We start from the raw sequence: 26,797 nt of genomic DNA, 5'->3' as shown, positions 1-26,797 counted from the left end.
CAACCGGGCCCTCGCGCGGGCGGTCTCCTCCCGGGGCGCGGGAACCCTCGCTCGGAAAGCCGGAGGGTGCGAAGGGGCGGGCGGGAGCCCGGCGGCCTGGGCTCCGATCCCAACTCGGGCCCTCTGCGAATGATTTCTTCTTTCTGGGCCGCCGGGGTTCAAGGCAGTGGGGCGCGGGCCGGGCTCGAACCCGCGGAACCGGCCTCCGCTCCCAGCCCCTCCCCCGGCGGGGCGGGGACGCGGGCGCTCACGTGACCACACCCGGAAGCGCGCCGCGGGCCCGCACGGCCGGGCGCGAGCAGGTACGGTCCCCGCCGTCCGTCCGCGCCGCCCCCCGCGGCCCCTCCGTGGGCGGCCGAGCTCCCCCGGCGCCCCCGCGAGCCCCGCGGCCTCCCGGAGGCGGGCGCCGGCCCCGCCCGGCTGCACGTCGGCTGCACGTCGCCCGCCCGGCCGGGGGCCCGCCGCTGCTCTGGACCCTGAGCCTCCTCGGCCGCGGGGTTGGCGGGCGCCCCCCGCCGGGCCCTCCGCCTGGTCGCCGTGAGCTTCGTGGGGTGCGGGGCGGAGCGGCCTGACCCGGCGGCTGCGGGCGGGCGGGCGGGGGGCGCTGACGCGGGGCTGGGCCTTCCCAGCGGGCCCGGCGCCGCCTGCTTGGAGCGGGACGGAGGGGAGAGCGGGGAAGCGCCAAGGGACGCGGGCGAGGTGCGCTTGGCAGCGGCCTTTGGGAATCCAACAGTGGAGCCTGGCGTCCGCGGAAAAGCATCTCCCCTTTCCTGGGAACGGGCCACCAGGGCTGGTCCCGCGGGCGATGCCAGGTCTCATGCTGCAAAAGATGCAGAGCCCCGAACTACCCTTTCTTGCCTCTTACTTGCGTACTACGTTTGGTTTCCTAATTGGGTTACAGCTTCCTGTGGTTCCTGCCTTTGATCCTCAAAATGTAAATGATTCTGGAGCCGGCGTGGTTCGCCCTGTTATTTGACAAAGGGCAGCTGGGAAGTAAGAACGGAAAATAAGCCCACTTCTACGTAAGAAAGCAGAGTTTGCTTCCCGCCTGGCTATTCTTCCACCGCAGCCCTAGGAGGTAGGGCAGGGGTTGGAGACTCAGAGGTCCAAGTGCCTCGGCCAAGCCGAAACTAGATCCGGGTGGGTCTCCCGCGCCTTTTGTTTGGGGTATTTCATGGTCCCAGGATTTCACCTCCTCCTCCCAGGAGGGCTTCCCTATGGGGCTGGGATGTGCTGCACCGTTTCCAGTCTCTCCTAGCAAGATCCTTAGGGCTGCTTAGGGCAAGGTCGCTGACCACACCATGGTTCTGAGTGACCCACGGTAAAATGAGTGCCCGGAAGGAAACAGGAGGTGGAAATTAATGCTTGTGGGCCCCTGCTGTGTCCAAAGGACTGTGCTGGCCTGGTGTGTGTTGCGGGTTGCGGGTTGTGGGAAGGCAGGGTGGGTGGGATACAGGGCACCAGGCAGGCGCCTCCTGGCTGTGGGGTGTGTGTTCTAGAGAGACGTTTGACCACCGAGTCCTTCGCCAGCTTGTCCTCCCAGAGATGATCAGCAGTGAGATGAGAGGCTCAGCTTGCCCTCATGACCTCTCTGTTTTAGGCATTTGCAGGACCCTGGCTGCTGTGCCGCTCTCCATGAGCTGGTCATCGAATCTGTCTACTGCAGCCCTTTCTGAAACTGGCTGTCTGGAGGCTCTGCTGTTCATCTCAAGGTAGATGATCCTGCCTGGCCTGGGGGCAGAACCCAGGCATGCGCCACCCACTCCGGGGCTGTTCTGGGGGAATGAGTGGTACACGGGCAGGGCAAGAGGCAGGCAGTGGACTGAGCCTTCCCTGGCTCTGCAGAGCCCTGTCCTCCCCAACCCCTGCCGCAGCTCTGCCTCCTGATGTCACCTTGCCTATTTTCTCCTTCCCTGCATCCAGGCCCTCACCAAGACCTAGGACTCTAAGCTACATCTCTTAAATCGGCCCCTTCCTCTCCTGGCCTCCGCCAAGAAGTGGGCCCTAATTACCTCCCACCAGGATCCTTAACCTCACCCACCTGTGCCCAGCATGTCACTCCTCACACCCTTCCCAGCCTCCAGGGGGTGCTGCTGCTGACCACAGCCTCCATTCTGTAGCCCACCATTGCCCAGCACACACACTCCTTCCCCATCAGGCTGGCCCCTGTAGCCCCCCTCTCTTCCTCCCCGGCTTTGTCACACTCACCTGGGTGTCCCAGAGCCACCTCTTCCTGGTCCACCTGCCCTCAGCCAGCAACCTTGACTTCACACTCCGTTGTTCTCCCAGTCTCTGCCTTCTGTTTAGCAATTCCATGGGAATAGGCTGCATTCTTTTCCACTGTGAAGGAACCACCCTGAGGCTAGGTGCTATGAACTAATTAGAGTTGATAAACCAACTGGAGATTTGGGAGGAATTCACTAAGTGCCACTAAGTTGGCTGGACCTATCAGGTATCCTGAAGAGGATAACTGAAACTGAGACCTCAAGATACAATGATCCTATTGAAACTGGACATCCACTCAGGGGGGCAGAGCAGAGTTTTCTGGTCATCGTCACGTCTCAGCACACGTACAACGTGATCTCATCTGTGTGGCACACTGAGGGGCAGAAGATGTGAAGCCCCTGCCTGGGGTTTTCTCAGCTGCAAGTAGCTGGCCTGAGAACCCTGGCCTCCCCTGGCTTGGGCGGGCTGCCCCAGGAGTTGAGAGGATCAATGTTTTGCTGCACACCAGGAGTGAAAGGCACGGTGTGGGAAGCTCTGGATTAAGAGTCTCCCCATTGATGAATAATGAAACACATTTTGTATAATCAGGCATTAAAACATGTAGCACAGAAGGTGTGGGTGGTGGGGAAAGTGATTTGGGAGGGCCACGGTCCTGGTGGATGCAGCGGAGGAAGCCGCAGCTAAACAGATGTGAGTGAACTGTGGACAAGGTTAGGCAGCCTCTGTTTCCACCTAGAGCAGAAGGAGCTTGGGAGCAGAAGGAGCTCCGTCACAGTGAACCCACCACTGGGGGGGTGGGTTGGAACTTGTCTCCTGGAGCTGTCTTTTCCTCAAGGAGGAACACATTTCTGAAGTGCCCAGTGGGAGGTGCCTTGGCCTCCCTCCATTCTAGACCAGGTGCTGACCACCCTGAGCCACGCACGATACTCGCTGCCTCTCCTGTGCAGTTGATTCCATGTCCAGATCAGGAGCGGGGTCCTTCTGTCTATTTGGTGCAGGTAGGCCCATGAAGAGCCTGACACTCTGGTGAGAAGTACTGGAAGACGTGGAAGCAAGAGCCCCAGCCTTAGGCCCGGATTTAGATCCCAGTGGCTCTGCTACTCCAAGCTGTAATAAGTCTTGCACCAGGAAGTGGGAGTAACTCAAGATTCCTGCCTCCTCAGGGGCCTGGGAGGGTATGACAGAATAACAGCAGGAAGGCCCCTGTCGTGGTGCCTGGTGCCCAGTGAGGGCTCAGTAGGTGATTGCAGGGGCAGGCTGAGCTTATGGGTGAAGGGGCTGGTAGGTGACCTTGGCCTTGCTTCTTCTTGCCAGATGAAGTGCGTCTTGGTGGCCACAGAAGGTGCAGAGGTCCTCTTCTATTGGACAGATGAGGAGTTTGAGGCAAGTCTGCGGCTGAAGTTTGGGCAGTCGGAGAATGAGGACGAAGAGGTGAGTGCAGGGTAGGGAGGGAAGAGCACAGAACTAGCAGGAAGTGGGAGAATCTGCCCGCCCACCCCGAGGAACTGAGACGGTGGTGCCTGTGGCCCAGAGTCCTGCACACCCAGCTGCTCGTCCTCTGAGGTTGGCCCCTTGATGCTCTCAACTTAGTGACCTCACCCCTACTCCACCAGGGCTCATCAGGCTAAATGAGAGCAGGAGAAGGAGGTATAATTTTAATCACACAACAGGGACGTTTGGTGTTCCTAATTTCTTTACCTGAGAAGTTTAGCATAAGCTTAACACATCAATTTTTTAAACGGCTATGTACTGACATACTGTACACTGAACATTCTCAAAGGGTACAATTTGACACACACACCTGTGATTCTGTCACAGTCAATAAAATAAACATATTTTTGTCCCAAAACCTGTGACCCCTCCCTCACCTCCCCCAATCTGAGCAGCTACCAATCTGCTTTCTATCATAACAGAGGAGTTTGTATTTCTTAGGCTTTTATGTAAACGAAATCACACATTATATACACAAGGTTTGGGTTTGGTTTTGGTCTGGCTTCTTTCTCGCAGCATAATTTTGAGATTTATCCATGTTATAGCACGTATCAGTAGTTATTCCTTCTCGTTGCTGAGGGGAGGCAGTCTGTTGTGTAGGCACACCACTGTGTATCCGTGTACCTGTTGGTGGTAACTGTGTTCAGCGTTTGACTCTTCCGAATAAAGCAAGTGTGAACATTCACTCTCAGGTCTTTATGTGGACATCGCCTTTCACTTTTCTTGAATAAGTACCTGGGGTAGAATGGCTGGATCGTGTAGGTATATGTTAAACTTTGTGAGAAACGGCCAGATTTTGCCAGAAGGGTTGTATCATATGATAGCCCGCTACTCGTGTATGAGAATTCCACTTCTTCCGTTCCCTCCCTAACACTTGGGCTGTGGTCTTTTTAATTTTAGCCGTTCTAACAGGTGTCTCTCGGAATCTCGTTGCCTTAATTTTCATGTCCTATTGGCTGATGATTTTGACATCATTTCACGAGCTTATTTGCCCTCTATCTTTTTTAATTGCAGTCAGTTCAAATTTCACCCATCTTTTTATTGGGTAGGTTATTTCTTATTGTTCTTCCTGAGTTTTGAGAGTGTTACATATGTAGTTTGGAGCAAGTCCTTTATTAGGTAAGTGTTTTGCGAATATTTTCTTCCAGTCTGTGTTTTATCTTCACATCCATTAACCTGTATTTTGTGAAAAGCGGAAGTTTTTCATTTTGATAACTCCTGTGAATCCATGTTTTGCTTTTAGGGAATCACACTTTTGGTGTCATATCTGAGAAATCTTTGCCCAACACAAGATCACAGAGTTTTCCCTGTATTGTCTTCTGGAAGTTTTATCTTTGTAGCTTTTATATTAGATCTAATGATCCATTTTGAATTTTTATTTATGATGTAAACTATGGATTAAAATTTATGTTTTGTATGTAGATGTCCAGGGTAGCTTTGAAATATTTCAGCTCAGAGATAGTTGTAATTTTCACTTGTAATTTCTATTCTACATTTTAAAGGAGTATTGTATTTTGGACATTTTTTCCAGATGAATTTTGGATTAAAAATTTTTGCAGGGAAAGCAGCAGAGAGAGTTCTCACATTTCTGCAGCAGCACAGACTGGTGGCCTGCCAGTCCCCTTCTCGCTCTGCTGGGCTTAATCACCAGCTGAGCCAGTTCCGCTTCAGCAGGTTAATCCACCTCAACATCACCAATATTCTTGTCACAGACTTTAGGAATAAAGATATCAGAGATCATGACATTTTAGTGGTTTTATTTAAGCTAAAAAACAAGTCTGTCTCTTAGGCTCTTTTATTTTTAGCAGTCAATACATACATTTTTAAAACATTATTTATTATAGAGAGAGAAAGTATGAGTGGGTAGAGGGAGACAGAAAGAATCTCAGACTCCCCAACTGAGTGTTGAGCTAGATGCGGGGCTTGATCCCAGGACCCTGAGATCACAACCTGAGCCAAAATCAAGAGTCTGATGCTTAACCAACTGAGCCACCCAGGCGCCCTGATACTTACAGTTTTTTAAAGAATTTTTACATATTTTCATTCTTAAACTATTTTAATTAGGTCAATTGAAGAAGCAAACTATCAGCAGACCTCTGTATCTCCAGAACCTGCCATAATATTGGCATAAAGTCACTTAATATATAGGTGAATGAATGAATAAAACAAAAGAAGCAAGTTATGTGATAGTGTTTATCTTCCACATTATTAAAAATCTTGTAAAGAAAAAAATTCCTGATTTTTCAGTTCCTAAATGACTAATGTAAAGAAAAAGAAAAAAATGCCTTCAAAATTTTATTTTTTATGTACCTAACTTTTCTTTTTTTTCTGAGTCTATAAATAACATGAATTAATTGTAGGAAATTTGGAAATACAGAGAAATCGTTTTTAAATGACCCATAATTCTAGTACCAGAGCCATTAGCTCTTCTACATATTTCCTTTGGGTCTTTATCTTTTATGCATAGTTGGGATCATACCACATTTACAGTTTTATTTCCTGTTTTTCCCACTTGCCATTATATCAAAACAGTATTCCTTTTTGTTAAATATTCTCAAAAGCATAAATCTTAATGGAAGCATTATATTCCAGTGTACAAATAAATGTATCATTTATCTGACCGTGTTTCCCATACTAGACGTGTATATTGCTTCTAGTTTGCTAAAACTATTGCTGTAGGGAACATTTATGCTTGAATTTGATCCCACATCCCATTATTTCCTTAGGATAATTTCCTATAAATAGAAACATTGATTCAAAAGCCATTCAGAGATAATGTACCACTTTATAATTCCAAGTAATAGTTATTCCTTTACACTCCATCTACGCCAAATATTTTCATCTTCCCTAGCCTTTTAAAAAAAATTCTTGCTACCTGCAGAAAAAGCAACTACTTTAAAAATGGAGCTGCTGTACACAATCTAGATTTTTTTAAGTGACTTTCTGTTAACCTAATTCATTCATGACAGCTCAAGAAAATTGTGGTGCATGAATAATTCAACAAATGTTTGCCTATGTGGAGGGATATTCATTCAACGCATGTTAATTGAGAACATACTGTGTACCAGCCTTCCGGGGGTGAATCAGTGAAATAGCAACAGGAGCCTGCTCTCGCAGAACTTAGGGCTGGGAAGGGATGATACACGGTGACCCAGGTGCCCATAAACACAGGAGAGAGGCCAGCAGAGCTGAGACCCAGGTGGGGCACAGGAACCACTGCTAAAGCTTGCCAAGCAGACCCCGGAGCAGCAGGACCCAGCTCGGTTGCCAGTCAGTTGCTGAGCACCGAGAAGGTTGGAAGGAAATTCGCACTACTGTGCTGCTGATGGAGTTCCTGTGGTAAATGCTGCCATTGCTCCAGCAGGCTGCCTGTTTTTCTTTTCAAGGCAGGGTCTTCCTCCTCTCCTTCCAGATTTCACAAGCTCAGGATTTGGCTTTCTCTGTATTTCAGTCAAGACTCCCAAGGTGACATGGGGAACGTCAGCTATCCCCTGTCTTCCCCTTGCAGTGAGGCATGTTTGAGTGGCGACCATTCTGCTGGCTTTATGCCAGTTGTATTCCCAGATTTTTCAATAGATTTGTCCAGTTTCTCTTGGTTTTATTTGTTGTGTTCCTTATTTTGGGGGGCAGAGAGAACAGTTGGAAGAAGAGCTTGTACAAGGGAAGGTTGGCTTGTTAGGGAGATCAGGACAGTCCAGAAGCATAACAAGGAGGGATGGTCCCTCATACTCTCTCTGCCAGAAGGAATAACTAACAGTGTAGCATTGACTTTCTTAATGTTTTTTTTTTCAATACTTTGTTTTTTTATGCATTTTTTTAAAATTTTTATTTATTTTATGATAGTCATAGGGGGGGGGGGGGCAGAGACACAGGCAGAGGGAGAAGCAGGCTCCATGCACCGGGAGCCCGATGTGGGATTCGATCCCGGGTCTCCAGGATCGTGCCCTGGGCCTAAGGCAGGCGCCAAACCGCTGCGCCACCCAGGGATCCCTTTTATGCATTTTTAAATACAGACCATTCACAACTTTTTTTTTAACATAGTATCAGAGGAATTTCCCATGTCATCAAAACACTCCAATATTTTAGATGGCTATATATCCTTCCATCATTTAGGTGAGCACTGGGTGCTGGGCATTTCTGTTTTTTACAGTTGCTTGCTGCTGTAAATTATACTGTAGTGAACATCATTGTGTGTGGGTCTTTGCCCTATCCCTGCTCATTTTTTTTAGGACATGTTCCCCCAAAGTAGACTTAACTCCAACAAAAAGCATGGACTTTGGGACACATAGAGAACTTCCTTAGAGTTCGTCTATTCTCCATTAAATGCCCCCCAGACATTCCAGTGTGGAGAGGTGACCTCAGTCCTTACTGTTTCTTTCTAGATTCAGAGATGGAAGGGCACAGAAATCTGGCTGAGCCTTCCCAGCCTTTTCTAACTGCCACCCATGGTGTAGGGGGCAGTGTCCTCTTGCCCTCTTCTCTGTCAGGACCGTGGTACCTTCCAGGCAGGTCTAAAACTGTGAAGACCCTTGCTGGGGAGGCCTGGGTCCTGTCCATTCCTCTGTCGCTGGGGTCTGGCAGTCTGAGCAGCATTCTTTCCTTCCCATCCTGCAGCTTCCTGCCCTGGAGGACCAGCTCAGCACCCTCCTGGCTCCAGTCATCATCTCCTCCATGACTATGCTGGAGAAGCTCTCAGATACGTACACCTGCTTCTCCACAGAAAACGGCAGCTCTCTGTATGTTCTTCACCTGGTGAGTGTGTAGCCCAAGCCCATGTCCCTCTTCCCTATGCTCCATGGGCTGTCCACACACCTCTCCCTTACCTCAAATTTTAGACTCCTTTAGAAGGCAAAAGCCACGCCTTCCCTGAACCCCTGGGGCTCTAAGCCTCCCCTCGCCATCCCCGAGGATCAGGACCGGTGCAGGGTCCCTGGGGCTAGCTGACACCCACCCCCTCTGCTTACAGTTTGGAGAATGCCTGTTCATTGCCATTAATGGAGACCGCAGTGAGGGTGAGGGGGACCTGCGGCAGAAGCTGTGCGTGCTCAAGTACCTGTTTGAGGTCCACTTTGGGCTGGTCACCGTGGATGGCCAGCTCATCCGGAAGGAGTAAGTCCTCCTGTGGTCCCCTCTGAGTCCTATGCTAAGCACCTTCTTGAGGCCATGCTATGTGTGCCTGGCCTCTCTGAAGCTGTTCACCTACTCCCTGTCCCTGGCTCCTTCCTGGGTCTTTCTACCTGGCTTCATATTGTAGGTCTTGGGGGGCAGGGGCAGCCGGAGAAGTGAAATGGTCTGTTCAAGCATCCCGCTCCACGTCCATTGTACAGCCTGGCCCTTCCGTGCTTGGCGGCCTCTGCCGCTCCTTTGCCCACGTCACAGGAGCTCGCCCAGCCCCAAAGAGAGCTATGCTCCTGTGGTTGAAGGTGGGGACAAGCAGCTTTCTCAGGGTCTTCTTTACTCTGTCCCCAGGCTGCGTCCCCCAGACCTGGAGCAGCGTGTCCAAGTGTGGGAGCATTTCCAGAGCCTGCTGTGGACCTATGGCCGCCTGCGGGAGCAGGAGCAGTGCTTCGCTGTGGAGGTGACTGCAGGGTGTGGGAGTGCTCAGGCCCCAGGAGAGTCAGGTCGGAGGGCTCGGGAACTTTTGGGCCATGTTTTGACTCGCACATCCCTATTTGTGAGTGCCTTGTCATAGGCAGACCACCAAACTGTTGCATTTCAAAGGTTGCCCTTTGTGGCCACCCGGTGGGTTAGATGCTCTGCTGTGTTCCCTATGATAAAACAGTGAGATCCTAGGTAAAATAGGCTTTTTAGTGCAATTTTGGGCTCACAGTAAATTATAGAAATTCTGAAGATAACCCTCAATTCTGACCTCCCCGCCCCAAAATTATATTGAGCTGAAACTAGTGTGGAAAAGTAGTGAAAACTAAGCAACACTGAAGGCAAGATTGCCTGAGTGCAGATGGTGATAACACACCATTACAACATCTGGTTGTAACCAGAACACTAACTTTGGTCCTCAGCTGTGAGGGGAGCTGAGCCTGAGACTCCCTGCATCAAGCCCAGACCTACCGCTCCCTGGCTCCCTGTGTAGACAAACACAGATTTTCTCCAGAGTGGTGGTTCTCACCCTTACTGTACATCCGAATCATCTAGTCTTGTTAGGTAAAGGTTGCCAGGCCTCACTTTTCTCATAGTAGGGTGGTATGAGGATCTTTTTTAAAAGATTTTATTTAAGAGAGAGCACAAGCCAGGGGAAGAGGGAGAAGCAGCCTCCCCACTGAAGAGGGAACCTGATGCGCGGCTCAAATCCCAGGACCCTGGGATCATGACCTGAGCCGAAGGCAGCAGCCCAACTGACTGAGCCACCCAGACACCCTAAAATTTGCATTTCTGACAACTTTGCTGGTGAAGCTGGTATGCTGGTCCAGGAACTGCACTTTGAAAGCTACTGCTTTAGAGGACAGGTCCAGAGCAAATAAATATGAGCTCACAATTAACAGATGCACAAGGACATGAGCCACCACAAGTGAGAGGAAAATCAGTCAGCAATAGATTTAGATCCCAGGGAGCTTGATATACTGGAATTATTAGGTACAGAATATAAAATAACTTTGAAATATTTAAACATGTAAAAACTAGAGGAGAACTCATGTAGATATTTTAGAAATAAAAACATAATTGTTAAAAACCTCAAGGGATGGGTTAAATAGTAGATGAGACATAACTAGAAAGAGAATAAGTGAACTGGAAAATAGATCTGAAGGATTCATTTTCACGCCCCACTCACTCCTCTGATAAATGTATAGTACCTACTGTATGCTAAGAGGTGTGCCAGGCCCTGGGAACAGAGATGAGTAAAGACACAATCCATGCCCTTGAGAGGAAATCAGCCATACAAATACACCTGAAAATACAATAAAGCATCCTGGGCGCTGCCACATTGGGTTTCCCATCCACATCTACAATGGCACAAAGGATGGCATGGTCAGCTCTTTCTGAGACATCTGGAAAAGCTTCTTGTAAGAGATGGCCTAATGCAGTTAGAATAAAATCCAGAACCTACCAGGCCCTGTATAATAAGCTGCTGCTGCAGGACTCACCCCACCCTCATCTCATGTCCCTCAGCCCTTGCTCATTGTGTACTGGCCACCCAGGACTTCTTTGCATTTCAGGAGTACTTGACATTAATTCTGTCCAGTTCGGATATTTAGCTACATTTGGCTATTGAACATTTGAAATATAGTTTGTCCAAATTGAGTTACATCGTCCATGTAGAATATATACTGGATTTTGATGACTTAGTACAGAAAAGGAGTGTCAAACATTCCATTGATAATGCTTTTATAATATATGTTAAGGTGATAAGATTTTAGATATATTGAGTAAATAAATTATTAAAATTAACTTCACCTATTTCTTTTTACTTTTTAAATGTAGTTATTAGCAAATTTTAAGTTATGCATAGGGCTTGCCTTATATATCAGTTGGAAAGCACTGCTCCAAACTCTCTTCCCATCTCAGGGCCTTTGCATATGCTCTTTTCTCGGCCTGCAGCATTCTCCCCCTCCACTCTCTCTGACAGGATTTCCTGTTCTTTAGATATCAGTTTAGAGGTCACTTCCTCAAGGACATTTTCCTTGGACACCCTACCCAAGCAGGCGCTGTTCCGTACCAGGTGTTTCCTACACAGCACTTATTAGAGTTGGCAGCTTTTTGCATATTGTCTGTCTCACCCAGTAAAGTCTAGTGACCAGATCATAAGCCCCAGGAAGGCTGCCCCAAGTCACCCTGTTCCCAAGTGACTGGCAAATAGCATCCATTCAGCATGAACCAAGCGAATATACCCAGCACCCACCCAGGACCTGGCACAGGGGAGGGTGGCAGGTGACCTGGCTTCCTTTCCCTGCCCGCCAGGCTGTGGAGCGGCTGATTCACCCACAGCTCTGTGAGCTGTGCATAGAAGCCCTGGAGCGGCACGTCATCCAGGCAGTCAACTCCAGCCCCGAGAGGGCCGGCGAGGAGGCCCTGCACGCCTTCCTGCTCGTGCACTCCAAGCTGCTGGCCTTCTACTCCAGGTGAGCTCTGGTCCTGGCAGGCGGGGTGGCCCAGACTCCTACCCCTTATTCCCTCTGCCTGGAAAGCACCACCTCCCCAGCCAAGAAGACCTTCGGGACCCATCTCTTCCCTATGATGCTCTGCTGTGTTCCCTATGATAAAGAGTTAAGCAACTTACTTAACTCTTCAGTTCTTGACACTCTCTGCTCATTCTCTTCTCTGAATTAGGTCTTCCTGGAACACTGCCTCCAAATCTGAATCTTAGAACTTCCCCACTGGTCCCCAGTGCTTTCACATTGGTCCAGATTTTTTTTTTCTTTCACACGCCAAGTTTTATTTTAAAAATTAATGAACTAGTTAATTTTATTTGTACCTTGCCTTTCTCCAAGAAGGATGAAGCTAGCCGACACGTTCATAAATTCCGAGAGCAGGGGCGATGCTCCAGATTCCCTCAGCCTGCCTACCCTGGGTGCTGACAGCTGTACATTCTCTCTGCAGCCACAATGCCAGCCCCCTGCGCCCAGCCGACCTCCTCGCCCTCATTCTCCTGGTCCAGGATCTCTACCCCAGTGAGAGCACAGTGGACGATGATGACCCTCAGGTCTGGGGCCGGCTCCATGGGCAGCTCTGAAACCCAGTCTGGCAGGTTGCTGGGGAGGCTGTATTTCTGCATCACAGTTCTGGGCATGTGGTTGGCCTAGACTTCCCGTTGTTTTCAGGTGTAACAGATTCTAGAATGCATGAGATTTAATCAGTGAAAAGTACAGATTTTCAGAGTACTTACCTCTCTAAGCCTTGATTCCCTTATCTGTGCAATGGGATAAAGGTTGTTTGGAGGAGTAAAGGGCACAGTTTAACTAGGGCACAACCAATGCCTGGGGTGCTTGTAGGTGCTAGCCACTACCATCGCCAACATTGGCCCCATTATTGGTGGTGGTTTGGTTGCCAGTGTGTTGGAATTTGGGGAATTTTGGTGGTTCTTGAGAAAGACTAGGCCACCTGGAATGGAAACATCTGTGGAAAGTGAGGATGCCCACCCAGGGCTGCATGGTGGCAGTGGGAGGCACAGGGGTTATAGGGCTCCTCCGTGGGGAGAAGGGATGGAATGGAGGAGCCATTCAGAGGAGCTCTAACTGGGTCTCCCTTGCCCATGGCAGCCTTCTCCACGGAAGCCCCGGTCCAGCCAGAGCATCCCTGTGCAGCAGACCTGGAGCCCTGGTTCCACAGCCCAGCCCAGGAGGAGTTCCGGAACAACTGTGTGTGCTCTGTGCCCACCATGTGGAGGGGAGAGGAGCCCAAGGTTGAGCCCATTAGGAGAGGCTCTCCCGGCCCTCAGCTCAAGGTGCCCTCTTCTCCCTCCCAGGAGACTGACAGCTTCTCCCTCCCTGAGGAGTACTTCACACCAGCTCCTTCTCCTGGGGAGCAGAGTTCAGGTGAGGCCTGGGCAGGAACAGGAGGAGGCCCAGGCACAGACACCCAGATTCCTAGAGCACAGGATGCCGCCTGCAGGTCCCCTTCTGCCCACCCTGCCAGCTCCAGTGTGAATGAAAGTGCAGCCACTCAAATGAGACCTAAAGCTGTGTGACAAGCTGATTTCATTTAAAAATTCATCTCCCCTAGGTGTATTCTCTGTTTTTTGGGGGGTAATCAATAAGAAACTAAAATTAAGTAATAATAGTTTGTTTTCAAGTATATAATGACTTTCAAGTATAATTGAATACAAATATTCAATTTATATACCTGTTTTTCCAGATTATGTGGATGAGTGAACAATAAAAAGAGATACAAAATATTCAAAATGTTGCTAACAAAACAATAGATAAGATTGCCGAGAAAAAAGCCAAAATCTGTCCTGTTGTAGCCTCTTTGAAGTTCTTGGGAAGAAGGAATGATTGTATCGTTTGTGTGACCTAATAGAAGAAGGCCAGGGTTTCGGAAGACATTTCTCAGGGACTGAGTTTTGTTTTTAGTTTAGGTTTTTTTTTTTAAGATTTTTAAAATTTGTTCATTCATGAGAGACAGAAAGAGGGGAAGAGACACAGGCAGATAGAGAAGCAGGTTCCCTGCGGGGAGCCCGATGCAGGACTCAATCCCAGGACCCCAGGACCACAACCTGAGCCAAAAGCAAATGCTCAACCACTAAGCCACCCAGGCACCCTCTGGGGACTAAGTTTTGAAATGAATTTGCTCTGTGGTGTCCTTAAACCACTGGTTCTCAACCCTGGCTGCACATTAGAATCACCCAGGCCACTTCAGCCAAACCGGTTAAGCTGTAGCCCGAGGGCTGGGACCCAGATGTGAATACTTCTAGAAACTTGCCCCGTGTGGCTTGTGAGCCTCAGAGTAGGAACCAGCACTGCACAGATGTAGGTTAGATAGTGGTTCTCAGCCTTGCCAGCCCTCCCCCATGTTCTCACCTAGGGATCTTTAAAAACCACTGAAGCTGGGCTTGCCTGTGCCAGAGATTCAAACTTAATTGGTCTGGGACGTGGCCTAGCTTCCAGATTTTTAAAAGCTCTCATGTGCAGCCACAGTTGAAAACCAGCAGGTTAGATGTTCTTAACTTTAAGTCTTTGGATGGGCTACCAGGAACCTGGAACCAGGGACCTCTGAGATTGTGCACCAACTCCTGTGGGCTTGGCACATCTCTCCAGGGCTGGGTTCTGTAGCTACCCTCGAGTCTGTAAGCTCTCCAGGAGCCCAGAACACATCAAAAAACACCACTCTGGGGTGATCACCAAGGCTCCTTTTTCTTCTTACTACTCCCTTCCCTCATTCATCACAGTCCTCCTCCTGGCCTCTTTCTCCATGGTTAGTTTTTATGCCTCCGAGCTGTAAATAATGCCATTTCAGTGCCTGGAACTCACCGCTTACAAAAGGCTTGAAGTTGTACTCATTCATTTGTAAATCAGGTGTTCAAAACGTAGAAACAGGCTTCCCAAGAGAAATATGATTATAAATGGTAGTTATTTGCAATGAAATATAAGGGAGAAGAGTATTATTACAAACATGTAATATTTCAAATACGTAGTGGGTTCAGTAAGCTTTTGTGAGCTCTGCTGGGAAAAGAGATGTGCTCAATTCTGGGCATAGTAGGTGCTCAGTAAAAGTTTGCTGATTGAATAAGTGTGCTGCCTCTTGGGGAAGAGGCCCTGTGGTAGACAGGGAGAAACCTGATGGAGTGAGAGGGTGGAATCAAGGAGGGGGCTCAGGGGGCTGAGGAGAACATGCCTCACCTCCCCCCTGCCATCCTCAGGAGCCTGCACCCAACAGCGGGCCCTGGGGGGAGCAACTCTTCCCCAGGCCGCTTTAGCTATGAGACTGTACAGTGCACCCTGCACTGCTGGCCTGGGGTCAGATGAGATGAGCAGGGCAGTACTGCTCCAGCCCCCACTTGGTGCCCTTGTACCTGCCAGGTCCTCTGCCCCTCCCCCCCCCCCCATTCTGACATGCCACTGGGCTGTTACTCACGTTTTCATTATCTATGTTACCTTATTTTTTGTGTCCTGTAGGTAGCACCGTCTGGCTGGATGAAGGCACCCCCCCAACTGATGCTCCTCAGGTCCAGGTGAGTTTCTCCCAGGAAAGGGAGGGCCCCCTGAGCACAGGGGGCTCTGAGGTGTCTCCTCCCCAGGACTCTGCACGAGGCTGGCCCTCCTCCTGTCACCTCAGGGCTGGTCAGCATGAGGACAGAGCTCATGCCAGGGGCCAGGGCCAGGCAGGTGGTGGACGAAGGGTGGCCTCATCTCCTGAGAGATCTCACCCTCCTCACTATTGTTGGGACTAAACATCCACTTTGATTTTTAATGATTTTTTCAAATGAGGAAATAAACATATTTGCTGTAGAAAAACTGGGAAGTATAAAAGTATGGAAAAGGAATAAAAATAATGCTCAGTCCTTCTCTCAGATGTACTATTAAGATCTTTGGGTGTTTCCTTCTGGTCTTCCCTCTGATTTTATATACATATAGGTACATATACGTGTGTGTGTGTGTGTGTGTGTGTGTACTGACACATATGGTGTATATATTTTTCCTTTTACCAAATTTGAATCCTAATGTACTTCATTACATTTCCTTAAGCATTTTTCCATTTATTCCGCACTGACTTTAAGAGTCCATCACATGCCTCTAATACTGATTTAGCAAATCTGCATAGCAACTAGTACATTGTTGCCAGCTTTTGGCTGTTACAACTAAGACTGTGATACCTCCCGGATGGACAAGGTCTTGGGGCATCTCTGGTGATTGAATTCTCTACTTTTTCCCACTAAAGCCTTTCTTATTTAGTAAGGCTGGAGTCTTGCTCATTTAGTCCTTCTACACCTCAGTTTTCCCCATGGGACCTGCTGTCCGGATGCTGTGAGGTTGTGTAGAATGACCCTGTTATTGGAATGCTTTGGTCTCAGTGAAGGCCTGGGAGGGAGCTTCCCCCAGCCCTGACCTTTCCTGCCCCTTTATCCTCTTTTCTACCACCTTCCCCAGTTCTGTTCTCCGTGGGCCCTGCTTGCCATCCAGTCCTGACTCCAGGTGGAAGGGCTCAAGAGATGAGACGAACAGCAGGGCCATCACAACAGCGCAGGGATTTAAGAACTGGATTTTCTTGGAGCTAAAGTGTCTACCCCCTTGGTTCACAGGGAGACCATGAATGGGCAACCGTGGGTGGGCACATGAGGCAGAGGCCCAGCAGCTCCCCCACCCCAGCCCTCCCAGCGGCAGCTCTTCTCCACAGATCACTGAAGACAGCCTCCAGACACTGGTCCCTCACTCCCCAGTCGCTTCCCGCCCCAGAAGGATTTTCCTGGATGCCAACGTGAAAGAGAACCACTGCCCCATGGTGCCCCACACTGTGTACTGCCTGCCCCTGTGGCCAGGCATCAACATGGTGCTCCTGACCAAGGTGGGAGCAACCCCCATCAACCTCAGCCATGCCCCAGCCCTGACACCTTCCCACAAGGTACCCCTGTTCTTCCTGCCCTGTACTTCTTCCCCTAGGGCCCCAGCACCCCCCTGGCCCTTGTTCTATACCAGCTGCTGGAGGGGTTTTCTCTCCTGGAGAAGAAGCTGAAGGAGGGGCAGGAGGCCGGGAACACCCTGCGCTCCCACCCCCTCATGGGGGACCTGCGTCAGAGGATGGACAAGTTTGTCAAGAATCGTGGGGGGCAAGAGATTCAGGTAAGATCTGATTTCCGAATATGCCAGCCTCCAGGAGAGGAGGCAGGGCCGGGTGGAGGGGGGGTCTGTTCTGTCCATGCTAGGTGAGGGGCCGAAGCTCTGGTTCCTGCTGCTGCCCCACCGTAGGCCTGTGACCCTCATCATGAAATGATAACAGAAACTCAGTATTTTCAGAGCATTTTGGTGGGAGTTTGGCAGGATATGAATTCTAATTCCTGTATTTTATGTGAGGAAACCAGGGCTCAGATTACTCAGTGAGGGCCAGCGGCCGGGGCCCGGCACCCCTCACAGTCTGGCAGCTCACACACAAGTGCAGGACACAGCCAACACCCCACCTCAGGGGCCCAGAGTCCAGGTCAGAGATGAAGCCTGGTGAGGCATAAACAGTAGAAACACATAGTCTCTGGGGAGCCTGGAAGGAGTTTGGGAGGGGTAGATCACCCAGGGGAAGCAGCTGGTCGTGTTTGGGTCTGTCTGAGGACCCAGGATTCACTGTGGCTGCCATACATGTGCATCTGAAAATGAGGAGAAGGATTGGAGGAGACTGAGCAAGTGAGTGAAGCTCAGACTCAGACCTAGATGCTGCTCTGAGGAGTGCTCCCAGCATCTCATGGTGCACCAGGCCACCACAGTGAACACTGGGGGTAGAATGCAAGGTCCCCCTTTAAGGAGCTTGCCAGGGCCCCACCTTAGCACCCCAGTGCCTACCCCATGGCCGCACCTCTTTGGGATGTCCCTCTGACAGCATTAGTCCAGCAAGGCAGTGAGCCCAGTGCTTGCTGCATGGAAACTGCTCTTGAAAGGGATGCCTGCTGAGTGAAGAGAATGGTGGGTATGGTGAGATGCAGGGAACTGGGGGGGGTACCCCAGAAAGCTGCCAGAAAGCCAGCTTTCGACTGTGTGTTGAGCCTAAATATTGAAGCAGTCGGAGGGTGTGGGTCCCCTCTTAGAGCCCAACGTCACAAGGGGCTCCCCTGGACGTCACCGTGGGGCCATCAGGAAGGAAGCCACCCTGTCCCTCATCCTACAGAGCACCTGGCTGGAGTTCAAGAGCAAGGCTTTCTCCAGAAGCGAACCTGGATCGTCCTGGGAGTGAGTGGTCAGCTCTGAGGATGGGGAGAGTCATCTGGACAGAGGGGCAGTTTCCTCCAGGCCAAGAGGGAGAGGAGGATGCTCAGGAAGGAGGGGCTTCCCAGAGAGAGGAGTCCATCCGGGCCGCAGATGCTGGAGGGAGACTGGGAGGTAGAAGGGCTGCAGGTGGAGCAGAGGCCAAGTTCCCACCCAGCTTCAGCCCTGAAGGGTACACCTCCCCTCATTTCTGCATAAACCATGGGATGGGGTGAGATTCCAGGAGCTTCGACCACATTGGGGGAAACCAGTGGGGGGACGGGCTCCTTCCTGTCCCTCTGAGGACAAGGGTGTGCTTCAGCAGCTGCGTCTGTCACTGGTCTGGAACAGGGGCGCCCATGGGATGAGTGCGGCCCTGAGTGTGTGTCCTCCGCTCGCATGCGGATGGCCCACCCTCCGGGCCCTTCCTGCGGTCATGCTCCCCTCTCTGGGCACCAGGCTGCTCCAGGCGTGTGCGAAGGTGAAGCGGCAGCTTTGTGCCATCTACCGGCTCAGCTTCCTGACCACGGCTCCCGGCCGGGGGGGCCCGCACCTGCCCCAGCAGCTGCAGCACCAGGTCCAGGCCACCATGCAGTAAGTGCGGGTGGGGCCCTGGGGAGCCAGAGTGGCGGGGGGGGGGGGGGGGGGGGCACCGCGGGGGTGGGCACCGCACCACAGCCCGCCTCCCCGCTTCCTCGGCAGAGAAAAGCTGATGGACTGGAGGGAATTCTTGTTGGTGAAGAGTAGGAGGAACGTCACCATGGTGTCATATCCTCACGCCGAGCCCCTCACACCCCCTCACCTGCCTGCTCGGTAGGACTTCTGGGAAAGGGCGGGTGTACTCCACTGCCTCAGCTCCTTTACTCCAAAGGAGAATAGGAAATATCGTCATGGGTGGCTTGTCTGTAGGAAGGCTCCAAGACGGAAATTTCACAAATCCCTGCTGTCTCATGGTTACATCATAAAAGCTTTGGCAATTGTTGATGTTGACGTCCAGCCAGCAAAGTGGTAGCAGGTGTTCCAGGACGGACAGGGGTCCTGGGGTCAGGTAGGTAGGCAGGCCATGCCCTCCTTAGAAGTTACAGTACGCAGTGGAACACGAAGGCTCTGAGAAGGCCTGCACCAAATATGCTTATCCCTGTTTAAAAAACCTTGTCCAAGACCTATTTGGCCCTTTTATTATGGAATACTAGGTTTATCAAATACTGATTTCTCCTAGAACTTCACATAAAGCAGCTTTTCCTATAGTAAGACCTCAGAATGCATGTGAAAGGGATGACAGAGGCCCTCTTCAGCCACCAGCCACCACCCTGCCATGTTTGTTGGCTCTTCCCTGTCTAGTAGGAACCATCCAGCTTCACAAGGTGAAGTGTGGAGACATGAATAAAACCACGCCGAGGGGTGTGGGTTAGGCAGTCAGCCAGGCTCATGCATTAGCTAGGTAGCTCTGCTCTACGCCAGCCTCACCATGTATGTGATTTCAACTCCTCCCTCATGAAAATGATAAAGTATGAGCATACACTATTCCTGTTGGGTCGAGAATCCCCGGGTTAGATGGGCTAGTGTTAAGGGATCCGCTGTATGTGCATCGTAGCATTTCACAGGGTTGGAGGGTTCAGAGGTGAAATGCTCCCGGAAGACAGGGATCCTTGGTGGGGGCTGACATGGCAGCTGTGGGGAGAAGGGGGTATATGGCAGGCCTGGCCTCTGGACTCTGCTGCTGAGCCATGCCGGAAGCCTAGGTGGAGGCTGGAGTAGCACCCTCCCTGGTCCCTGGCTTTTTGAGCACCTTAACTCAATCTTCACCTACCTAGAAGACTTCCCAGGCTTGGTGCATTTTATCTACGTGGACCGTACGACTGGCCAGATGGTGGCCCCTTCCCTCAGCAGCAGTAAGAGGATTTCATCAGAGTTGGGCAGGGGCCCTCTGGCCGCCTTCGTCAGAACCAAGGTAACCATCACCTGGCCCGGGTACCCTTTACCCCCTCTCCCCTGTCAGATGAGGCCTGCCAGCCTGACCCCTGTCCAGGAGGCTGATGCCTCCCAGCCTTGGGACCTCTGTGAAGCCTGGAGCACACCTGCCTTAACCCTTACTGTACTCTTCTGTCAGCGTCTGCACCCAGCTGGCCCACAGGCTCCTAAGGATAGCAGCTGGTCCTCTCTCTCTAGGGTCCTGGCACCCAGGGCCACACGGGGCCTTCCTCGGTATATTCTAATGTACCTGAATGAGCTCGTCTGGGCGGTAAGGTCAGAGGGAGAACTAGCCAGGACCTAACGTTGTGCCTGACATAAATAAGTCCCAGGAAGTATTTGTTGAATTAACTCAAATGGAAAGAAGAGACCCCAGGTCAATCAGTTTGAATATAGGATTTAACACCACGTGGTTTGTACTAAAGAATCATTGTCTGAGGGTTCTTGTATTCTCTTTAATGGACTCATGGCAAACTAGTATGTGCATGTTTATATATTAGTATGTGTCGTAGGTGGTATAGCATAGACTTAGATTTGTCTCGATAAAGTATACACTAATGGTTAAAATCAAGAGAGTGACAGAAGGCAGTCCAGCCCTGTCTTTTCCTGGCCATGTGGCCTGGGGCTGTACTTAGTCTGAGTGGCCATGTGCTTATCTGTAAAGGAGGCTAGTGATACCATTGACGTTCTCGAGTGGCAATGATTACAGACACCTCAGATGCCATTTGTTAAATACTTAGCATGATATGTGGCACAAAGATAGACGGAATTCATGGAGCATTCCCTGGTATCAGCCTCTCCAGCCATCTTTCTGGAGGTTGTTGGGGTTCTCTGACTGCATTTCCTTGCATTTTTCTGTGTAGTTTGTTGCCGTTGGTCATTATCACAGATCATTCCGTAGATGCAGTTGTGTTTACCCACTTTTTCACTCTCTATCTGATGCATTTCCTCATGTCATTAATTCTTTATAAACAGGATTCTTAACAAGTCCACAATAGTCCATCATGTGGATGTAACATAATTTCCTTAGCCATTTCCCCAATGTTGAACAGTTAGATTGTTTCCAGGCTCTCGGGGTCATAAATAATTCTGCAGGACACACCTTTGTGCATCCATCTTTGTCCTCGTCTCTGATTATTTTCTCAATATGGATTCCCAGAAATGGAATTACTAAGTCAAATGGGAGGAATGTTTTTAAGGTTATTGATACATGTTGTCAAATTGCTTTCTTGAAAATACAGCAAATCCATGTATTTGTTTGCAGATGTAATTAGACATTATGCTGTAGTCAGGCTTGCCGTGAATCATGCATGCCTTCCCCTGAGCTTTTCCAGCCCCAGGAAATGGAGGAGTCAGGCTGTCTCTGCCTGTCCTCCCTCGGGCAGGTCACAGGCAGCATCAGAAAGTCCTTGGATTAGGCCAGAGACTATCACCCAGGGGATATAAGACACATTGTCCCTTGGTTACTGTGTTTGTGTTGGACCTCTTGGTGAGCCCTAGTTGGGACTTTACCCCTGGAGCAGAGGACAGGCCTGGCTCAGGGTACTCTGTGTGTCCAAACACTTGACAGCACCTCCCTGGCATAGAACCTATGGCAGAGACACCTGGCCCTGGAGGGGACTGGGTGAGTGGGTGGCCCTGGACAGCAGGAGGGGTTTCCAGGTGACCACACACTTACCTCCCTTTGTGTTAACTAATGGTGTCCTTGGCTATTTTCTGGGCTGAATGATAAGTTTACTAATTTATGGCTTCTGTGCATAGTAAAAGTCACTTGAGGTGTTTCTACGTATATTTTATTGTCATGGTAATGGTGGAGGGTAGTCCGCCCACCCATCCAATAATGATTTCTTTTTGAGCTCCCACTCTGATCCAGGCCATGCCCCGGCACTAAGAAAACGGGTGAGCAGAAGCAGCCCCTGGCTTTCCAGGAGCTCCTCCTCTGGGCGCTGTTCTTCCAGAGGCGAGAGCCTGAGCCCGGGGCCTGCTGTGGGGAGAGGGCCGACCCCGCAGGCCCTGGTGAGGCCCAGGAAGGCCACGAGCACTCTCTCTCCCCGCCCCCAGGTCTGGTCTCTGATCCGGCTGGCACGCAGATACCTGCAGAAGGGCTACACCACGCTGCTGTTCCGGGAGGGGGACTTCTGCTTCTCCTACTTCCTGTGGTTCGAGAACGAGATGGTGGGTATGGCCAGGTCCTGGAGCAGGACAGTCCCGAAGTGCTTTCCTGTCTGCTCGCTCCGAGGTCCCTCCCTTCTGCGCTGTGTTCAGTCTTCTGTCTCTTCACCTCTTCTCGTCCCTGGCGGAGCTGACAGGGAAGCATGGCCATTGGGCCCCAGACATCAGAGGTCCCACTGTCGTGTCTGCTTTGTGACTCTTCCAGCAGCTCTCTGAAAACTCGTGCTGTCATCCAAGGCAGCGCCCAGGTCACCCACGAGCAGATGGACACAGGCCCCATGAGAAAGGCCGCTCGTGTGTGCTTCCATGTCATCATCCGCACTTAGGGAGCATGGCACGCTGTCGTTCCCATTGTAGAGGCAGATAAACTGATGTTCAAAGCAGTTAGGCAGCCTTCCAAGGTGAAGATGACAGTATGGCCTCCTGGCCCGGTTCTTGTCTCTAGACCTCATACTACAGTGTAAGCATAGGTCGTGGGAGCTCACTGGCTGTTTCTCTCTCTCCCTCTCTTCCTTTTCCTGTTTCTCTGTTTTCTCCTCACTTGTCACTAAGTCAGTGTTCCGGCTCTCTGCGTTGCTTCTGCCCCTCAAGTTCCTGCCGGCGCCCACCAGGCCCTGCCCTCTCCTGCTCCTGGCAGCAACCCGCCTTCACTCTGCCCTGAGGGCGATAGCCAGCATCTTCCAGAGTGCAGGTGCTTACGGGCTCTCTCCCAGCCTCCCAGCCTGTGCCGTGGTTAGGGCAGGTATCACTGGCCCCATTGTATAGATAGAAACACTGATGCCTTGACATCAGATGCCTTGGCCATGGCCACTGGGGTCATAAATGATGAGGCCAGACCCCAGGCTCAGGTCTCCTGGCCTGCAGGCTCCCGTCTGCACTCCATGCCCAGGATGTGTGTACAGCCTTTACCTGAGCTTCTGGGTGGTGACAGGGCCTTGTGTGCGTGACTGGCCCTGATGGAGTGATAGACCAATGGAGGGCTGTGGGGGCAGAGCCAGCTGTGAAGGCTGGCACCTGTGCTGTCTTGGGCAGCCACTCAGCACACTGAGTGCACCTCCTTGTCTGCAGGACGGGCCCCAGAGTGCCCATGAGAGTGTGGAGAGGAACCCACATGACTGAGCCCGAAACAGGGGACTGCCCTGCAAATCTTAATTCCATTCTCCTCCTTTTTGTACCCTGGGTATTTCAATGGCTTTCAAAGCAAAGACTTGGGCCTTTTGACAATGCCTAGCCCTTGGAGACCCTGCATGAAACCTCCCAGAGTCACCCTCCCGGCAGCCCTCCCGAGCTTGTACTTGTCACTGGTCTAGGTCCGTGCACTGATAGATGTGAGCTACCACATGTGTACCAGGCAGGACACGCAGAACTTTATATGCATCACCTCCAGTGTTCACTGGGAGCTTACTGTTATTCCCACTTCAGAGATGAGAGAACGAAGTAAAAAGAGGTTCAAGCAGCGAGCATTCACCAGGCGGGGCTGAGCCAGGCTTGAACTTGGTGTCTGACTCCTGCTCGTATTCTTTCCACCATACCATCACCTCCCCATTTAAGACCGTCTTCCTCTTCCTCAGGGGTACAAACTCCAGATAATAGAGGTGCCTGTCCTCTCAGATGACTCGGCCTCCATCGGCGTGCTGGGAGGAGACTACTACAGGTGACCCTGATGCACAAGGCTGCTGGGAACAGTGGGTGCCCAGCTAAGTGCCTGTCCCCCATAGGGGAGCAGCTCCTCCTTTGGGAATGCCTCCCAAGAAGCCCTCAGTGGAAGCTCCTTCCTGCCCAGCCCCGTGTTCAGTGAGAGAGGGGTGCGTGGGGAACACACCTGGGTTTCTGCCCATCTCTGGTTGCCTCACTCTTGGCAGCATCTGTCAGTATGTGTGGTGGGGCCCTCAGGCTTCCCTGCTGGCTCTGTGGCATCCCTCAGCCTGGACACTGCCAGACTCCATGTGGAGTGGGAGCCCAGAGGGGTGGACCATTCAGCCCAGGGCTGAGCCTCGTGCAGTTAGGTCCACAAGGGGTGGGAGGGCTTTGCTGGCCAGGTGCTGGGCTGCTCTGACTGCGTTCCTGAATCCTGGCCCCCCCCCTCTTTTTCCAGGAAGCTCCTTCGCTACTATAGCAAGGGCCACCCCGCTGAGGCTGTCAAGTGCCACGAGCTGCTGGCCCTCCACCTGTCTGTCATCCCCACGGATGTGCTAGTGCAGCAGGCCAGCGAGCTGGCCCGGCGCCTGTGGGAGACCTCCCGTATCCCCTTGCTCTAGGCCAGGGCGCACTGCCCTGGTGCAGTCTGTGCCCAGCCCTGGTACCCATGCATAGCCCCCACCTAGGAATAGGACAACCCTCCTCCCAGGTCTCTTAAAGAAATCACCTAGATTGGTCTCCCTTTCAGGTACCAAACCCCCAAATCCTTCTCTTTGGGGAAGGAGGGAGGCCAAGGTGGAGTTCCCTGGGTCTCCACAAAACAATGGTGGCTGTGAGGTTAGAACGGATTCAGCTGCTTTCAGAGCTGCCTCTCCATTTATCACCGGGAGACAGGAAGTCCCCAGTGCCTGCAGGTGCCTGAAGATACCTCCTTTATGCTTCTCCTAGAGTGGAGAAAGAGCGCCCTCAGGAACACATTCCTCTCCCCAAATGAAAGGTGCTGCCTTGGCTGGGTGGGAATTCCATCTGTGCCACTTTCTCTCTGCAGTCTGGGCAGGTTTCCTACACTCCAAACCTGTTTGCCCACGTTTAGAGGGATGGCACCCACCTCTTAGGGTGGTTGTGAGGACTGCCCGACACACAGCAAGTGCTAAATAAAGGCTGGTTGTGGTTATTGTTGTTCAAGCCAAACGTGCCTGGGCTCTAGGGCCCTTTGTGGTGCCTGGAAGTCCTGGCCCCTTCAGACCCTGCTCTGTCTTGACTCCTGCCCCAGCTCCACCTCAGAGATTCCTGTCACTTAGTCGTAGGGATCCAAGGCATGGGTTTGTTTGTTTGTTTTGTTTTTAATTTTATTTTTTTAATTTTTTATATGTATATTTTTATTGGATTTCGATTTGCCAACATATAATATAAAACCCAGTGCTCATCCCGTCAAGTGCCCACCTCAGTGCCTGTCACCCAGTCACCCCATCTTCCCTGCCCTCCTCCCCTTCCACTACCCCTTGTTTCCCAGAGTTAGGAGTCTCTCATGTTTTGTCACCCTCTCTAATTTTTCCCACTCATTTTCTCTCCTTTCCGCTTACAATCCCTTTCTTAAACTCCCTGTATAAGTGAACCCATGAGTTTTTAAAAACTTCTCAGCTGGTTCCCATGTGCCCTGGGTTGAAAACCACTGCCCAAGGGGTACAGCCCCTCTCTTGTAACCTAGAAACTCCCACCCCAGGACAAGAGAGCATCAAGCCTACCCGAGAGAAGTGCCGTGGCAGAAGGAGGCACCCAAGCAGTGTTTCTGACTTGCTGAGAGCGGCCAGGCCTTTGTGTCTTCAGCCTTGAGCCAAAATTCACTCAAAGACTCTTCTGTTAAGGAAACAGCTGGTGGGGGCAAAGAAGAGGCAAAGGTACTGAAAGAGCTAGAACACACCCCACGCTAACATCCTCAGGTGGCAGTGAGGAGCAGTGTCCCCTGGGGTGACTGGGACTGCATTCCTCCTCGATATCTTGACTTCACAAATGGAAATTTAAAACATCAATTGTGAAAAACACAGAAGAGCAGAAAGGGGGAAAAGTAAGGTCTAGAAGCCCTCTGCTGCTTAGGGTACCCACTCCTGTCACCTAATATTTTCCCTTAATTTGTAGCAGCAGCATGATGTGACAGGTCTAGTTGAGCCAATCCCCTGAATTTTTCAATATTGTGGCACGGGTGAACATCCTGCATCATATTCCAGCATAGATTCACACAGCGTGAACCTGGCGTGGGGAGGGGTGTCTCAGTCGTGAGTAGAAAGCTCTTCAGAAGGCCCTCCTGCTCAGATGCGCCTTCTCTGCATACTCTCCCTATGTTAAGATGCATTTCTAACAGCAGGTTTCTAGAACATGGACAGATGTCACAGCAGTACAGAAACTCAACTCGTGGGTGCTTTTTTCCCTACAACAGAAGGAATGGCCTGCAAGCTAATGGGCAGAGAACAAAGGAGCTCCTAATTCATCATAGGCCAAAGAATAGCAAGAATGTGTGAGCCCAAGATATTCGCAGATGTGATCTTTACTCCTCGAGGATTCTGGGGAAGTGGGAAAGGTGCCAAGAGACAGATGAGGGATGTCCAAGCCTTCAAAAGAAAAAGGCAAACCCCAAGCCCTTGCAGGCTCCCTGCAGTGGCCTGCTGAGTGCAAGGTGCTTCGGTGTCTGAGAGAGCACTCGCTCCCCAGGGGCCGCGGCGACACGTGTGGCCATCCCCGTAGTTTCGCTGAGGCCCTGGTCAGTCACGGCGACCCTAGGGGTGTGGGTCGAGCCGCTCACTGTCCTGCAGGCAGAGGGATGGGGAGCTAGAGCAGCTTCTGGAGGTGTCGCTTCGGGAATCACCCCCAGCACAGCTTGGACACTAAGCTCCTTAGGACAGTGCCTGGGAGGGAACCCCACCGACACACCCCTGGCTGCGTGACCCCCCCAACCCTCCTCCCAGCCT

The 26,797-nt window shown here is 51.3% G+C and overlaps 1 protein-coding gene across 8 annotated transcripts; it reads left to right on the top strand.

Moving 5' to 3' along the window:
- The first annotated feature begins 235 nt into the window (after positions 1–235).
- On the top strand, positions 236–25,008 carry HPS1 (HPS1 biogenesis of lysosomal organelles complex 3 subunit 1). 8 transcript variants are annotated; one of them, XR_007406650.1, is made up of 22 exons: positions 528–551; positions 902–1,078; positions 1,601–1,712; positions 3,541–3,657; positions 8,332–8,469; positions 8,684–8,826; positions 9,187–9,295; positions 11,632–11,792; positions 12,271–12,373; positions 12,930–13,028; positions 13,136–13,205; positions 15,285–15,340; positions 16,504–16,671; positions 16,767–16,946; positions 17,977–18,038; positions 18,513–18,647; positions 18,756–18,821; positions 19,860–20,004; positions 22,086–22,199; positions 22,753–22,887; positions 23,768–23,850; positions 24,292–24,337. XR_007406650.1 is itself a non-coding variant. In XM_049102992.1 (22 exons), the coding sequence occupies exons 4-21, from the start codon at positions 3,541–3,543 to the stop codon at positions 23,809–23,811; spliced, it is 2,049 nt and encodes a 682-aa protein (XP_048958949.1). In that variant the 5' UTR covers positions 528–551; positions 902–1,078; positions 1,601–1,712; the 3' UTR covers positions 23,812–23,850; positions 24,292–24,429. The 8 variants fall into 8 exon arrangements, 6 of the variants coding, with proteins under 6 accessions (XP_025322629.1, XP_025322631.1, XP_048958949.1 ...); XM_049102992.1 differs by having other exon boundaries at positions 22,749–22,887; positions 24,292–24,429; XM_025466844.3 differs by lacking the exons at positions 528–551; positions 22,753–22,887 and adding an exon at positions 236–302 and having other exon boundaries at positions 24,292–25,008.
- The last annotated feature ends 1,789 nt before the right edge of the window (positions 25,009–26,797 follow it).

This window comes from Canis lupus, chromosome 28 (assembly GCF_003254725.2).
Source record: "Canis lupus dingo isolate Sandy chromosome 28, ASM325472v2, whole genome shotgun sequence".
In the NCBI taxonomy this organism is placed as follows: Eukaryota; Metazoa; Chordata; class Mammalia; order Carnivora; family Canidae; genus Canis; species Canis lupus.
This window is presented reverse-complemented; position numbering and strand designations above follow the sequence as displayed.